Here is a 17683-nt window from a genome sequence, read left to right on the forward strand (position 1 = left end):
GGAATGTTTTAACAGAACGACGAAAGGACAGATGCTCAGAAATGTCATGAAGGGAATGAGGAAGAGAATTCCAGGCCATGGCAGCAGCGACTGAAAAAGCACGGCCACCCATACGAGAAAGTCTAAACCGCAGAACCTGAATCACAAGGGCAGACTGAGAGCAGAGCAAATGGAGTGGAACATAGGGAGCAAATTTAGTCTGAAGATATTCGGCACCTAGTTTGTAAAAGGCTCGATGCACCATGCAGAGCGATTTAAAAAGAATACACTTCTCAACAGGAAGCCAATGAAGCTGACGAAGCAGGGGAGACATATGCACGCCCACCGGTGGGTGAAGTATGGTCCTGGCTGCAGTATTCTGGAGGAGCTGGAGATGGTGCAAAAGATAACAGGGCTGACCAAGGTAGACCAAGTTAAAATAGTCGATAGTACTAAGTACAAGATCCACCACAACAGGAGCCCGAGAATGGGCTGTAATAAAAGGAAGAACTTTCCACAGGATTTTCAATTTGAAGTGACCATATTTGCAGACTGACGCAGCCTGATCACCCATACATAGAGATGAAGCACATTTTACACCCAGATTTTTACAGAGAGAATAGGTACAGGGAAGGGTCCCAAAGAACTCAGCCAGAGGTCAACAGTCCTAAAAGACAAAGGGCTGGAGGTAACAACAACCAGAACCTCAGTTTTTTCACCATTTAGTTTTAGCGAGTTTGCCACCATCCAGGATCCCAGGTCTTCAAGGCAACCCCTAAGCGTGCAGCAGTCTCCGACTGAGTAAGATCAAGGCGGACCAAGATCTGCCTGAAATCGGCTTAGGAGTAGTACAGGAATGCATGGGACTGAATTAGACAGAGAAGTGGCTTAATATAGAAGTTAAATAGTGTTAGCGAAAGTGCAGAGCCCTGCGGAATGCCACAGGACAAAAGAACTGGCTAGGAACCAAAAGGAGGCAGAGAAACAGACTGGGAAGGATCTGCCAGAAAGGCAGAGAACCATGCCAGCAATTGGCCAGACAGGGAAGCCCTCAATAGCCGGGAGATCACAGTGGGATGATCAACTGTGTCGAAAGCAGTAGAGAGAGCTAACAAAAGCAGTGCTCCAACACCACACTGATCCACTAGGTGGGCAAGATCATCCATCACAGAAGTGAGGACTCATTCAGTGCCTCCTCCGGGGTGAAACCCTGACGGAAATGAGTGAAAGAACCCAGAATATTACAGAAAAGAAGAAAGCAAAGGGGAGACCAGAGACACCAGCAATTTAATGTGAAAAGGGACGAGTGAGATTGGGCGAAAAGTATCGAGCAGAACAGGGTCCAGAGAAGGCTTCTTAAGCAAAGGTATCTCAAGTTCATGTTTCAAGGTGTAAGGAATGTATCCAGCATGAAAGGATGTATTGACTGCTGATGTAATCAGTCAGACGATATCACCAGAGATCTCTTTATGAAGCATAGGAGGAATAGGGCCAGATGGAGATGCAGATGTAAGCTGATGAATGGCTGTAAGAGCGTCTTGATCAGAGAAAATAGGGAAAGTAGACCAAGTAGAATTGAGCAAGGTAGGAGGATGAAGAGATTGTTTAATAAGAGGCTGCCCAGCAGAACTGATAATAGTTACAGAAAAACAAGAGAGAGAGAGAGTCACAGAGAGCTTTGGAAGGCACAGCCTGAGCACCCAACTTAGCATGAGAAGAAAGAGAATGAACCAAATCCAAAAGAGCATTAGGTTGGTTAAGATCTACCTCCAATTTACGGCAAAAAAAGATTGTTTAGTAGAGATAATGGCGCATAAGGCCACCATAGCATGACGATTGGAAGGTGAGACATCAGTGTCAGTAGTTCAGTTATGCCTTAGAGTTGCCGGCAATACAACAAAGAGTGTGTTTTTTCCCTGACTAGTATTGCCAGTCCCTCTTTACATACTATGCTTAGCATAGAACAGCCCTCTCCATCAGACTCTAAATCAAAAATAATTTTTAAAGTTAAAGTTGTTGTGACTGATCTACTTTGCTATGCACAAAATGCTTTCTAGTCACAAAGTAGGTGAATAGTAATTGACACAATCTGAAGACGTTCTCGCAGTTGAGCCCATATTGCATTGCAGAATGCTATTTGGATCAAAAAGCTATTCTGGTGTGTGCTGCACTATTGGTGATCAATTCAGAGGATGGGATAATTTTTTGGTGCAGCAGGAGGATTCTGCAATTACATATCTTTTTCAAAGTTCAAATATGTGGATGTACCAAATAAATAAAGCACAGTGACCTGATACTCCATCATAGCCCAGTGCCCGTGTTTTTACAAAACCCCCACAGTGTGCTCTGTTTCTCACTTTTCTTCCTTCTTCCTAAACTTGATGACACGTTTAAGATTATGGTGCAAAAGATGAGCAGAAACTAGTAAACCATCTGAAAACCTATACAGGTATGCTCACTGCAGAGCAAGCTGTCAGAAAAGGAGTTTGTTTGAAAACTCCAGGGAGGGTTGGGAAAGTACAGATATTGTCCTTCCTAACGTCCCTGATGCTCCTGCATGTGCACCTCTCATTCAGATCTAAAACACACCACTTCACCAGTCTCCACAAGGCTTAAGTGCCAGCTTTTTTGAAAGTTTATGCAAAAAGGACAAGCATACTCGTCCTTGGCACTTCAGGGGATGAAAACCCGGAGGAACTCTCGGAATGTCAGATGGGCTGACTCCAATGTCTGTTTAGCAAATAGATAACATTGTATTGACAAAGTGGGTAAAGCAGATTATTGTACTATGTATATAAACCTTGTGAATATCCACAAATATACTTTAGAAGAACTATTCCAAATCAAAATATCTTGGACTACATATGGCCTTAAGGGTCCTACAAGAATTACACACATTGGAGATTATATACAGATACAGAAAACAGCTCACAATTCCAAACTCATCAGGCAAAAGAAGTGGTGGGTAATTTCTCCTGGACACTGGACGTTATAGGTCACCAGCTAGGCCCTAGTAAAACTGAGGAGCTGAAAGACTGACCAGGATCCAACTGCACAGTGATTTTGATTTATTTTTGCAGCAAAACAAATGATTCACAACACAAAGACTAAGGGTTTCTTAGCATTTCAAAGCACAATGAAATAAAAATGTGCTCAGTACATAGAGAAGTGACACCTCAGTTCTCTATACAGATGGTCTCACACTTGAGGTTTCACCTAAGTTAGCAAGGGCCATCCAGACATTAACTATTTGTTCTCTGTGTCGATAGTAATGCCTGGCCAAACCTCAATGATGGTTGCCCTTCATGGCATAACCTTGTGTTTGTGGTCACTGCTGATCCTCTCGTTCAGAGAATTGTTGAGTTTGGCTGCTGGTCTGTCCTTGTTAGTGGGACTAATTTGTCATGCAATTGGACGTTTCCTATTTATAAGATGTAGAGAGCTAAACTGTGACCACAGTCACCTATAACTGGGCACCATCTTCTAAAACATTGTATTTGGCATTGTTTGTTCTTAACAGAGGGGACTCTCAGATGTTTTGCATGTATTCTCAAGGCCTAAGCAAGACTTCATGATGATCAAAGCAATGGTCACAAAAAGAAAAAAAAACATCATAGACTGAAGACAAGTGGGACTCTGATGCACACGCCTGGCTGCTGTGTGCTATGTAACACCAAATCTTCACAAGCTGAACAGCATGGAAGCATCAGGGATTTAGTGTACATAAAAACACAATCCAATGTGGGTGTAACACACTTTAAGAAACATATCAGGTGGGGGAAATGATTTCAGGGACTAAACAAAGACACCAGGATCACAGCAATCATGTGAGTGGGGATGCTTCAACCCTCCACACAAGGAACAAGGAAGACTTTGCAGGTTCACACATCTTTAAGAGCATCCTAAGGTGCTGCATTTAAAGTGACAGTGGTAGTAGACAACACGTTGTGTCCAAAATAGTCCTCAGATGGCTTCAGAGTCAGGATCAAATGGCTTAAGAGTCAGGGGGACTCTCATAAACAAGCAAGGAAACAATAGCCACTAAGGTGGACTGACTCTGTATGTTCAGCAGGTATTTAGTCAATTCTGTAATCTCAAACACATATCAAACACATATGGGCCTCATTACAACCCAGGCGGTAAGTTCCCTACTTTACCACCATGGTGTAAACTGCGTTTACACCATGGTGGATGGCGGATTTACCGCCCCATTCCAAGGTGAGTGGGGCGGTAAATCCCCATTCCCCATTTACCCTTCCCCATTCCCATTTTTGCCCCATAGGGCATAATGGGAGTGGGGAAGGCGCTAATTACGGCACCGTAAATTACGGTGCCGTAATTAGCACCAAGGCGGGTTAGCGCCTTGCATTTTAACGCCTGCTGAAAGCAGGCGTTAAAATGGTAATCAGGCGTTAAGTGTTAACGGCGCCGACGGTGCCGTTAAACCCTTAACGCCTGGGTTGTAATGAGGCCCATAGTTGAATAGCCATGCCTCTATGCAGGAGCCTAGACTTCCAACACCAGATAATATGTATTCCACAGTTACCTGCTAACAGGAAACACAGATGATTCAATCTGTTCCTTGATCAAGAGTGTTTAGTTACCTGTAAGGGGAGTATCTCAGAGATGAGTGCACCAGTCTTCTGTCAAATGAATATATTACATCCTACCAAGGGAGCATCCAGGTAAGAAATTATGTCTTGTATAACCTTCATTTATTCTGTTCAGAATCTTGCCAGAAGTGTGTCAGCTTGCTGCAAGTGAAGGAGGACTCCTTATGAATTGATTAAAAGTACTAGCATTGATCCAATCCTGGGTGTGTTTCTTGCCCTGGCACCAATTACCTACATTTTGGTAAAATGCACTAGAAAAATAACAAGGTGTGAAAGGCCCTGTAGGAATAACTGGGGCTGTGAGATGCAGGGGTTTGTGCATGTGTAGTGGTAGTGGGTTAAATTAACAAGAACAACCTAAAGAACAGAGAGACAGATTTAAAAAGAACATCCAATGTGAAAATAAAACACCAGATGAAGAGGTATGATTAGTTGTTAGAATATCCTCCCTTAATAGTCAGAATACTGTTGAGCTCCAGACAGAAAAAAAAACAGTAGCTCAAAAGGAGGGTGCAGCTCAGTCACCTAAGGAGTATTTTGAACCACAAATATTCCAAGAGACAAAAGCACAGGCACCATGCAAAACGCAGATAAGTGTCATGCGCCAGAAAATGGCAGGCTGTTAGATGGCACTTGTGAACATGTTCAGTCAAAAAGCTACAGTGTGAACACAGGTAGTCCCAGGTCAGAGAGGCAGTCAGTGGCTATGCTCCAAATGTGAATCCTCTACCACACACAAAAGTGTGAGTTTTTGCTGATTTCAGGATTCACCTTTCATAGCCCCTTTTCACTCCTTGCTAAACACATGGGCCTGTGAAATGATATGTTTCCCTCCTTTTGGCCCACTTCATTTTTGATTTCCTTGTCTATTCCTCTGGGCTCAGAGCCCATTTGGAAGAATCTACAGACTGAATATGTTCCTCTACCATTTTAGAGAACTCTGGGAAGTCATCCAATGGAGAAACCACTGTACTTTCCTCGAACTGTGTGGGTGTATCTCTTTGGAGACTCAACACACTTGCATATTTCGGAACACTGACTTCTATTTCAATGTGCTGCTTTTCTGATTTAGCCTCATTTAAATCAAATAGGATGCAATCATCTTGATTACAGCACACTGTTTCACTTGACTCATAACAATACACAGACTGATTTTTAAGAATTCCTTTCGGTTCAGAGTCCAAAGATTCTGGTAACTCATCCTGTGAAGTCACATACCTTACAGGGATGTTTCCAAACCCCTTCGTTACTGAAACTTGAGGTATAGTAAGATTTGTTTATTGCCATTCCTATTGCTGAATTCCCCTCTAAATGAATGTCGTGGCATTCTTTATTGTCCACCAGAATGTTAACCACAATTTCTATCAGTGGTGTATCTTCGCATTCTACCCCTGGTTGCCTCATGGGTTCATTTAGGCACACACATGCATCAGAACCTTTTAACTGTTTTCCCTTTTTGTATGTTAGCGCTATTGTAACTTGTCTGGTGAATGTGGGGATGGTAATATCTATCCTCACCTGCAATTCAACTGCATTTGGTGCCATCTGTCACAATGATATTATTATTATTATTATTATTATTATTATTATTATTATTATTATTATTATTATTATGATATGCTTGTCTTTTGCCCTCAAATTCAGGCGGCCCCTCCTAATCTGGACCAAACCTTTTGAATAAGGAAGTCTAAGACCATACATATTCTGTGCATGAGGACATTTCGCAAGTAAAATTTATTTTGTGTCCCACTTACAATCCACACATTGTGATGGATACTCTTTGGAGCAATTGTAATCTTTAACATGCATCTTCCTACAACCCTTTGCCCTGACTCTGGATCATCCAATCCAAAAATGTGTTGGTTCTTTATTCTGAATTTTTGCATCTCCACCCTGTCAATTATCTGCTTGAGTATTTTCTCATTAAAGAAACGTCTTTCATGCTCAAGTGCTAAAGTGGCTTTTATCTTTTTAGAATGCCCAATTATATGGCTAGGGATCCATGGCTGCCCATCTCCCATGTGTATTTCAGAAAGGGTTGAAATGTGTTGTTATGTGTTCATCTCTGCGGTGACTTTTGGCTTGCATTTTTCTACCATTGAATACAAGCACAATGTATTTTCATCTATTTCTGTTTGCCATTTTTTCCTGAGGTCCAAATAAATCTCCAGACACTGCTTCTCTTTTTCACTCCACATTTCACCCTGCCACATGAGAATGACAGTGACTTTAGGTACACAACCATTCTGAGGATATACCTCTACTGCACTTGCTGGCTTATATAAAGCATTGCATTCCCTTACATTGTGGTTTTATGGCATGTCTTTCTTTGGCCTCCATGGTTTTTTGGCTAGGGACCATAAAACCCCATTTACCCCATCAATGAGGGGCACAATCTCTTAAGGCAATTGGTCCCTATGAGGAACGATATTTCACTGGTGGATGTGATCAATACTTCCTGTCTCATCCGATGCTTCGCTATCTTCATGTAAACCTCAGTGACACCTTCAATAGGTATTTCCTCACCATTGAAGTTGTGCACAGGGTCCTCGTTTTGTCTCGCCTTTATATGATTTTGTGGGGATCTCCCTTCATTGATACATTTCACCAGCTTCTTGACATTATCGTGGCCTGGGCACCCGTGTCAATCATTGCACAGTGATAGGAGCATAGTACTGGTATTCAACTTCCTCTACCACACAAAAGTGTGAGTTTTTGCTGATTTCAGGATTCACCTTTCATAGCCACTTTTCACTTCTTGCTAAACACATGGGCCTGTGAAATGATATGTTTCCCTCCTTTTGGCCCACTTCATTTTGGATTTCCTTGTCTATTTCTCTGGGCTCAGAACCCATTTGGAAACATCTACAGCCTGAATCTGTTCCTCTACCATTTTAGAGAACTCTGGGAAGTCCTCTAATTGAGAAACCACTGCACTTTCCTCTAACTGTGTGGCTATATCTCTTTGGAGACTCAACACACTTACATATTTCGGAACACTGACTTCTATTTCAATATGCTGCTTTTCTGATTTAGTCTCATTTAAATCAAATAGGATGCAATCATCTTGATGACGGCCCACTGTTTCACTTGACTCATAACAGTACACGGACTGATTTTTAAGAATTCCTTTAGGTTCAGATTCCAAAGATTCTGGCAACTCATTCTGTGAAGTCACATACCTTACAGGGATGTTCCCAATCACTGCATTACTGAAATTTGAGGTATAGTAAGATTTGTGTATAGAGTGTAACGGCACCCGTGAGCAGAGCACGTCGGATGCACCGGCACAACTCTGCATGTGCCGGTGCATCCGACGTCCCCATTCAGCCCTTTGGGGCAGAATGGGGATCAGGAGGCCCTTGATTCCGGCACCAGCAAATGGGCAATTACCAAGTCGGCCGAGTTTAGCATGACCCTGTTCTTGCCCATTCGTGGGTGCCGGAAAAAATGCAACTCCGGCGGAAGCCGTGCCAGTTTTAATGGCACGGCTACCGCCAGAGTTGTAATGAGGCCAATTGTCTTTATATAATTGGCAATGATGATTGTTCAAGGCAAGGGGATGTGTATAATTGTATGATGCCTGGAGTTTAATGTATATAATATTTATTTTCAGGTATTGAAAATTCAATTGGGAGGAACCTATACATTTTAAGGCATGTTATGTTGTTTTATCCTGCAGTGATATCCAGTGTATCCCAGCAGTAGAAAAAAGGAGGGAGTATGTAGGGATAACTGGGGGCTGTGAGGCACAGAGGTTTGTGCATATGTAGTGGTAGTGGGTTTATGTAGAAATACAAACATCATGAATGGCAAATGCAGCCAGGGCATACAACAGATGGAAATGCACACCTTATTGCAGTGAACACATGTTAAAATTATTTAATTTCATGATAATATTCCATTTGGCCTAATTTGCACCAAATGTGATAACTAATATAAATTAACATGCTAACTTAATGAATCCCATTTTACAAACTGAATCCCATATCCTTAACATGGTTTGTAAATTAGTTTACATGGAAATAAATGTTCTGAATCCAAATTTGAAATGCATGTGGCTTCATTCAATGAGGATTTGATATGTGTAGCATGGGTTTGTTTGATAGGCTGAACTGTGTGAAGAAGGGCATTGTTCCAGAAAGCCATTGTGTGTGCAGGAAGTGATGTTACAATTGTAGTTAGCAAAACTGTCATTTTTCAAATCGAAAAATACTTGACTGAAGGTCTAAGATGACGAGAGATAGGCAAGGGGAAGGATTCTTCTTGAGTGACAGTGGGAGGTTTTAAAAATAAACTGGGAGAGCGTGTGAGTCAGAGGTACAGGATCCACTTGGAGAGACAGACATCCACTGACATCCAGATCATGTCAGAGAGCTGGGCTGAGGCAGTGCTGGCAGTTGCTGGGGTCGTGACTTTCCTTATCAGTGGTGAACCAAGGGAAAGGGTTTTCGAAGGTCAGCTGTGCAAGGAATCTCATTAATTTCAAGGTAATTATGGTTCGAAATGAGGGTGTACTGGATTTGCGTGTTTGATAGTCAGTCAGTAGTGGGTCATTTCATGTGTAATATTTCAATGTTAAAAGTGCATGCGGTTTTAAATTTAGAAGTTTTTATTTTATAGTTAGATATTCATAAAGCGTAACTCCTGCTTCAAGGTCGGGTTGCCAGGGCTGATTACAGTTCATTTTATTTTTTAAATGTGTCTTTTGCAATTGTTTCTTTTCTTCCACGTTCGCATTGGAAAATGTGTTCCATGCATCGCTGTTTCCACGTGTAATTGGTAAGTTTATCAGACGTGATAAAAACACATTATAAAAAATGACTTTGTGTTCTGATGCATTTTGTGGCATTTGGTCATTCTGTTTAATCTGCACACACAGACACGTGTGTGATAATGAATGCATCCATGGGAATGATCTGATGCAAACTCTATACTTAGAAAGTGAGCGAGCGTGCAGTATTTCATTTTGCATGTTTACAGTTGTACAGATCAGCCATCAGTGCATATTTCTTCATTGTAGATACATTCCTGAAGGGTAAATTTACTGCCCAAACTTGGTGTAATAAGTCCAATATTTGGTATTGTAAAAGACCGGGGATAAAGAGGACATTTGTTAGAATATCATCTGAGGAGAGTGCCAGCATTATAAAAGGGGATCATCACAAGAAGTGCTATGCTACAATAAATACCACTACTTACCACCATAATAAGCTACCACAGAATTAGGTGTAACACTTTTAGAAAATATGTCTAACAGCCCCCATTCAGAAGTTCATGTTATCACACAACACTGACAACAAGTGTCAATTCCTATTACTTGGCAAGTGTAGGGAAGGTAACACTGCATCCACTCACATGCATTTTAAAAGCACTGTTTTTACTTGGTGGTTCTTAGAGCCGGCAATCATTTGTGACAAGACTTTGTTTACATGCCAGTTCCCTATTTAGGAGCTTTCTAGAGCATGCATGCGGTGATCATATTATTGAATTATGACATCTGCCATCAATCCAATTTAAACAATTGACAAACATTATTCTCTGAACTGAAGCTTATATTATTAACAATGATATTCTCATTCCATTCGTAAACAAAAAGTTAACACAGCACAGTGTTCTCAGCATTTGGTCCAAAGTAAGAGGAAAACAATATAACACAATTTAGGCTTTATTTGAGCCTCACACAATTCCAAAGGAAAATAAAATACAAACAAAAAACAAACCAAAAAACAAGAGGAAACCTTACTTGTGACCCAAATCAATGATGAAAGCACAGTAGATTGCAAATCAAATAAGTGAACTCAGTGGTCATCAATCCAAAAAAGGAAAGCTTACTAAAGATTCAATTGTAAAGTGCTGCTCTCTTGAGTTTAGCCATATAGAAGAAGTTCATTGAGCATCCAACCAATGGAAGATGCAGAACCAAAATAAAGAAGGAGGGTCTATGAAAAACAACACTTTAAATTGACACTTAATAGGGCAGTAAATCAAAAGGAGAACTTATTGGAGATTCAACAAAAACATTGGAGGGTTTTGAAAGGCATAACCCCATATAGAAATCAAGGGGTTAATGGTCACTCAGAAACAATGAACAACCAGTTGATGAGATAGCGCAAGAGGCATGATATCAAGATGAAGGGGGAAAAAAATTCAAAAATACAACATTACCTGACAGGTGCTCCTCTAGACTGGGCAGGCTTCAGCATCACTGTGATGGTGGTCTCTGTTTCGTTGAAGAGGGTCTCTGAATCATATTCCTGCATTGATGGAGCTGTGAGTAGAAAGACAGTGGAACATTACAGTTATCTATACAACAGCGAGTCACTGCTCACATGTATTCTGCCTCTTTTGTTTGTCTAGTGCTTGCAGTACTCAATGGTGTTTCTCTTAAAAAAAATCAGAACACCAAAAGTGAATTATTCTTGAAATGATGTCACCCTCTTGGTGCATACATGGAATAGTAATCCATAGACAGGATCACAACTTGCACTATGGTGGGATATTAACTTCTGTCTCATTCCCAGAAGGAAGTCAAGGATGTACATATAATGTTGTTTGAATTCCTGACATGATGCACCGTCATGCAAAATGACCCATTCCAAAGTTGATCTCTTCAAGGATAGAGGGGAAAGTACTGCAAGCACCCCCAGAGTTGATAACTGCAGGAGTAGCTTGACAGAGGAAAGGGATGTCAGTGATTAAATCACTCACTTGCAAAAATCTGAGATCTTCTCTGGTAAAACTGCAACAAGACTCCTCTTACACTTGCAACTGAGAGAACACATTTTCCCAACTTTACCACTTTTGAACCGGCTTTTGGTTGGGCACAGTGCCACCTTCATATCATGTGCATTACTTATTTCCCATCAGCACCCACTACTTGGCGGACCATCTGTGTTTCAGAAAAGTCCTCAAGACATGGATCTTCTGTATTGCCAGCTTGCCTAACTCTCACCCCAACCATCTAGCATGGCAAACTATTCACCCAAAGAACATTTTAAAAACCAATCCCATATAGCCATCTGCATCCTGAAAGACCACTTGAAAGCATTGCTGTACGGATAACGTGCAAGTGACAAGAGGGTCAGGAGCCATACGGAGTCCACATGACAGAAGAAGTCAGAACGTGGTGGCAGTGCTATTGCCTCAGAGTGATGAGGTAGGAGGTGAGGTCTGTGATGGTGGCAGAACAGTGCTGATGGAGATGTCAAGGAGTGTGAACATGATTGCCTTTTTCTTGATGAGAAGCTGATGGAAGAAGTGCTAATTAGAGGGCTTTGTGCTGCCTCAAGCACAGTCTGGAATTCATCTCAGTGCAGCCGTGCCCACATTGGGCTACCCTTCTAAGAAACATATTGCACAATTCTATTGCATATCCTCACACATACTTAAGGCAACCATTAGATGCATGTACTTAATAAACTGATTGTATTACTTTATATGTACCTACCATAGAAACACCCAAATGGGACTTTTTCCTGCATTTAATTGTAATACATGGAGAAGCTACAAATATTATCTTTTAATAATTCCACACACAAAGAACAGTCCACAGATTACCAAACCAAGATATTTTGCAAGAACATGGTGTAGAGGTTCAGGTGGGCACAGTTTGCCTAGCTCCTACCCCTCACAGCCATCATTGAGTGAATGAGAGATGATATAAACTCTGACAACCGTATCAAGTGTAGTCTCGCACTGGAAGTGTGGAAGGATGCTTTATGGGCAGATGTAAACACGCACCATTGGACATCATGGTGCGCTGGGTGAGATCTGACATGGGCAAAGTGATGTAAAAATGAAGATATATGAAGCCATGCAGAAACAATATGAAAATACTGAAGAGTGACGTTTTAACTGAAGTAACAAGAGAAACATGTACGAAACAATAAAGTAATCATGAATGCAAAAGAAGATAAAGTAACTTGCTGACCAATAAGTGTAAATATGCAGTAATGAAAGGTAGAAAATATGCATAGAAGCTTGCTATAGAGGAATATATAATGTGGAAAGGACGGCCAATATTGGAAATTGTACGCCGGCTTGTGTAAATATTCAATTTCACTACCTCAGAAGCCGATCAGGGTTGGAGAGATGGGAGAATCTTTAAAAAACTGCTTTGTGTGCAAAACAAGAGAGTCGATGTTTGCTTTTTTCAAGGAACAGCTGCAAAGTAGAAAGGGAGGCCGATGTATGAGGCATGGACATGTGACATATTTCTCTACAAAATAGTAAAGAAGAAAACCTCTGCAAGAGCCAAGTTTGAGACAATTAAAAGTGCATAACGTCTATGCATGGAAGAGTGAGCAAGTCTCTAGATGTCAAGAGGAGCAATGACACACAGTACAATTAAAAAAAATAGCAGTAAATAAGAGGCTGAAACGGACACATTCATGGTCTCTTCACACATGACCCAAAAGTCAAAAACAACGTCTATTCATTAAGCCTTGAATGAAGGCAGTGATGTGCTTTCACTCCTACAAATTGTTTTCAAACAGTTAAGAAGCTACCATGTCAAGTACAGATGGAAAACTTTGGCTCATGGAAAAACTAATGAGAGTTGATGGACTAATTGGGAATGTGGGGAGTAATCTGATTTGATCCAAGAACCTGGGTTTCAGTTTCCTTACCTACTGCTAGCCGAGTTGAAAGTCCAAGGTTGGGTGGGAATGCCAACCAATCAGTGGGTCTATGGGGAAACCTGCTATACAATGTTTCATAGACAAGTCTGCTGCCATTGTGTTTGCTACAATCAGTATGATACGTATGTAGATGTAGTTTGAGGGTTTTCTTGCATATAAGAGACAGCCAATGAAGTACTAACCCACATAACTTCTATAAGAAGAAATGTTCCCCTAATTCAATCCCTCCCACTATTAGGTTTCATGCTTTGTCACGTAGGATGATGTCATAGATGACACATATTGGGGAATAAGACTCCTGTGTAATCAAGTTTGAGTGTGACTGGGCAAGCATCAGTCCAATTTCTGCCAGATGACCCTGCATTATTAAATTAAGAATAAAGTAGGTATATTTTCCATATTCCTTGAGTCTGTCCGGTTATTTGGTGTGAGGTCTTTTTTGGTAAATCCATATAGTACAAGAGCTGCTTCAAGGTGCTAGAGCACAGTAGTTAAAAAGTCATCTAAGTTTAGGAAGTAATTTCCTGAAACTTTGTGACCAAACATCAGTATACCTAAAATGCATGATAATATGCATATAATGTCAAGTACTATCTACAATAAAAGTGCAGAGCCCTCAACTGCAATCAATTGCTCTTGGAATAGTATAGTAATTGCACTTTCTGAATGACATAAGGCCTAGTAAGATTGTTGTTTTGTCCTCCATTTGTTTCCCCCCTCCTTGTCTTGTCATTCCTACAATCACTTGCCTACAGATGTGTTATAAATGCCATATCATATCATATAATATATACTGAGTGCTTCCCCATATTAGTTGACTTAGTCCAATTTCAAATTCGTCCCCATGTCAGCAGCACATATTCACTGGCATTCCTAATCACAGGACACACATCTAACAAATAAAAATGCTAATTTCAATGTTTTAGTACTAGTAACCTTTGCGAAAAATTAGCAATTACATGCAATCATGAATGTCATGTGATGTGCTGTTCAACATGCAATGTCTACCAAAAACACATGTAATGTAAAGTGTAATGAACTCTCTTTCATGTACCTGCAGAGCTCACAGCTAGAATGAGATCGTCTTAAGCTAGTTGCTGAGAGTAAACTAAACTGTTTGCTTCAACTTTTCAGTACCACATTATTAGTTGATGAGTCCAATGACAGTTTGGTATACGTGGCAACAAACACATATTCATTGACATAGCAAATCACACACCAGCCTTCAAATAAGACATACAACTTCTAATCATAGTTTTACAATACTAGCTGCCTCTTCAACAAAAATGTCATTTGCCTGAAATCCCGAATGTAAAGTATCATGCCATCATATCCTTCTTCAATGTACTGTTATTCATATATGCTCAGAATAAGGTCTTTCAAACTCCAGACAATCTGAAGTGCCTCCAGACCAACACAATGGCAGATACGTTCTATAGAGATTACATAAACCATAAGATACCAGTGACAGCATTGTCTAACAAGAGGTCAAGGACAGAATGGAAATGTAGACATACCTTCTTTATCCTCTAATCTCTATCCTCTAAAAAGAGATCACTCCAATCTTTCATAGGTTAAAATAGCAGAGGAGAACCCTTAACCGCAGCGCGATAAAAAACTGAGCTGGACAATGCTATTGTTTAGCATCAGTAAACACTACAATTAGATAAACATCTAAAGAGCACACATCTGCACCATCTGTCAGCATCCCACACCTCTTAATGCCCATGCTACACTGTTTTCCGCCACCACAGCTCAAACATGTACTCAATTACTCCCTGCATCAATACCCTTGAACACCTTTTCTTGGTTCCCTTATGCTACTTCTCACCTCCAGTAATCTTCCTGTGCTCTGATGCCAGCTGCATATTATTTGTATAATTATATCCCTTTAATGTGTTCTTCCCCTTACGGCTCCCGTGTGCGGTGCTCTGCATTTAAAGTGGCATCAGAAGCGAGAGGCAATAAACACCTGCGCAGAGAGATTTTCATCTTTCATTTGGCACTGTTATACAATAAGCTTCTGAGCATCTCCAGAAACATTTCTGTTTATCTGTCCGCAGCCCTGAAGTTCTGTAAAATGATCTTTTTCTATTTGAATATCTCTGTGCCTATGGTGGTGCTTATAAGAAAAGAGGGCCTCTCAGCAGAGAAATTTCATAAGGCTTTTTTCAAAACTTAAATTACAAAAGTTGGTAAAGAAGCAGGTGTAATTATTTAACAATGGGAACAAAAAAGTAGAGGCATAGGTGTATTTACAACAAGGCTGACTATGCCCAGGCCTAGGGTGGCAGATTGCCAGAGGAGCAGCATTTTATTGCAGTTCATTTCCAAATCACTGGTTGTCTTTAAATATAAACCTAATTTTGACTTTCTTTCTGAGTTTGGGTGCCCCACAATAGCAAGTAATATTGAGCAGGTAGCAGTCATTACAGTCTGTGAGCTAAAGTGTTTGACGGCCAAACATGTTTATATGCTTGATATTTGCAAAGGCTTTATTGTTAGGGTTACTTGTTTATATATAAAAAAGCAAAATTAAAAAAAACAGGAACTCATACCAAACCTAGCGTGCTTTAGGTATTTAATGATTCAGTCATACAACTCTCACAGACATATACTAAGCTCTTTGGTCATTCTTTTCTTCCGAAAAGGCTCTTTAATATGCAAAACGTCCAAAACTCATATTTTTTTCGGGTGCATATATTGTGTTAAACAATCATTTTTTATATTCAAATAGATGAGATGCATGTTTTAAATGGTTGAAAAATTGAAGTATTTCCTTTCAGAAAAGGAACTATCAAAAATAATGCGTCATTTTACAATATTAAATGCATGCCAATGCTTAAGTCAATCATAGAGTTCCTACAGTTGGCACTAAAATGATGTTCAGAAGCAAGGACTCAATTACCTCCTGCCACCGCATTTCAGAAGTCTCTGGCTGTTCAAAAGGTGCAAGCATGGCATGGATCATATAGAAGTTAAAATGGTGAAGACTAAATCTGAATACGCGAGTGCATCAAGAAACCTGGGGAAGGATACCCAAAGCCATAGAAGGGTGAAAAAACTGTGCTGTGTGTATGCCATAGGTACACACTGTTTCTCAGCCTTACGAGGTGTCCCATAAAGATATCCATTCGGCCACCTTTACAGAAGCTGCTCAGTGCTAAGCAGGCAAATGGCGTCCATGCTGGGTTTATTATGTGTCTTTGATGACATTCTGCTGCATGCTCAGTACTACCAGGAGAAACAACTGAAAAGTATGTCACACAATGCATTACTGTGATGCTTGTAAGTAATTGTTTTAAATAAAAGGTAGGACGTTTACTGTAAAACAGTATTTCATACGACAGGAGGACATATATATTACAGAGCCTGCGGTTGTGGCCCTCTAGTTATGGTTATGTTGCTCAATTCATAAAAGGAACACTTTTTGTGTGGCTTATAACTTCACCCCCTACTGGACCAATCCTCTCGAAACTTTGCAAAAAAAAGTATATGACCCCGTCAGATTGATTCAGCGAAGTATGGTGAGGTTTCGTGCAGGGGGCGCAAAGTTATAGGGGGGTCTCACAATTTGTGTTTTTTCCATAGACGCAATTGAAAAAAGATTTTACTCACGCCTACAGCATTTGTGATGTAATTTTTGATGTCCTGGCTGTTAGTCTTAGCAGTGCATGGTGGTGGCTTGAGTTATGGTTGCTTAGCTTACCCTAATTGGTGAATTTCTGAGGTTTTGCAGTTTTACTTGTAACCATAATGTCAGTTTAACAAAGGGGTTTCATTGAATTTAATAGATTTTTATTAGTGCAACTTAACCATGATGTCCCTTCAACAAAGATTTTCAGTGAATATATATATATATATATCCACACATCTCAAGATGTTCCTACATATTTTACAGTACAGCCAACTCTACAGAGTGAACAAACATTTAAAATTACCTAAAACTCAAGCTGGCAATACCCATAGCCTAAACAACACCCACAAAAGTAATATTGTGGTGGAACGCCCGATCCATTGCTCATTTTTACTCTTGGAGTGTTGGGTATTTTGAACAAATGCACAAACAATACTGATGTAATCTGGATGCACCACTTGTATGTTATAAAAGGTGTCTACATTGCAAAGCTACGAGGAATGCTGTTGCTTCCCACAAATGAATGTTCACGGTCACCCTTATTCATTACTCCACCATGAGTATGCACAGCCAAAGATTCCAAGTACCTTCTCCAATTGTCTTTACTCTACTGAGGTGTTTATGCCCAGACAGAGTTTAAAAATGTCACTTGTGATTTTGCCATATCTTAGTGGTGTTCCAGCCCAAGGAATTGGAGGTACATCGGCTGCAGAAGGTAACATGCCTTATTTCCATTGTGCCCTGTGCTAACACCAGAGCTTTTACCATGAGAAGGGTGTTGCATTATTTTTATCAAACATTTATATGAGATG

At 40.4% G+C, this 17683-nt stretch overlaps 1 protein-coding gene across 19 annotated transcripts in view; it reads right to left on the minus strand.

Moving 5' to 3' along the window:
• PTPRT (protein tyrosine phosphatase receptor type T) overlaps nucleotides 1-17683 on the minus strand; it is a 2174878-nt gene that overhangs the window by 558469 nt on the left and 1598726 nt on the right. For all 19 annotated transcript variants that reach the window (XM_069652359.1, XM_069652348.1, XM_069652364.1 and 16 more), the window contains one exon: nucleotides 10761-10863. In XM_069652359.1, the coding sequence (XP_069508460.1) occupies nucleotides 10761-10863 (103 nt within the window). The remainder of the gene's footprint in view (nucleotides 1-10760; nucleotides 10864-17683) is intronic.

This window comes from Ambystoma mexicanum, chromosome 3p, assembly GCF_040938575.1.
Source record: "Ambystoma mexicanum isolate Mex_15411 chromosome 3p, UKY_AmexF1_1, whole genome shotgun sequence".
NCBI classification, from domain to species: domain Eukaryota; kingdom Metazoa; phylum Chordata; class Amphibia; order Caudata; family Ambystomatidae; genus Ambystoma; species Ambystoma mexicanum.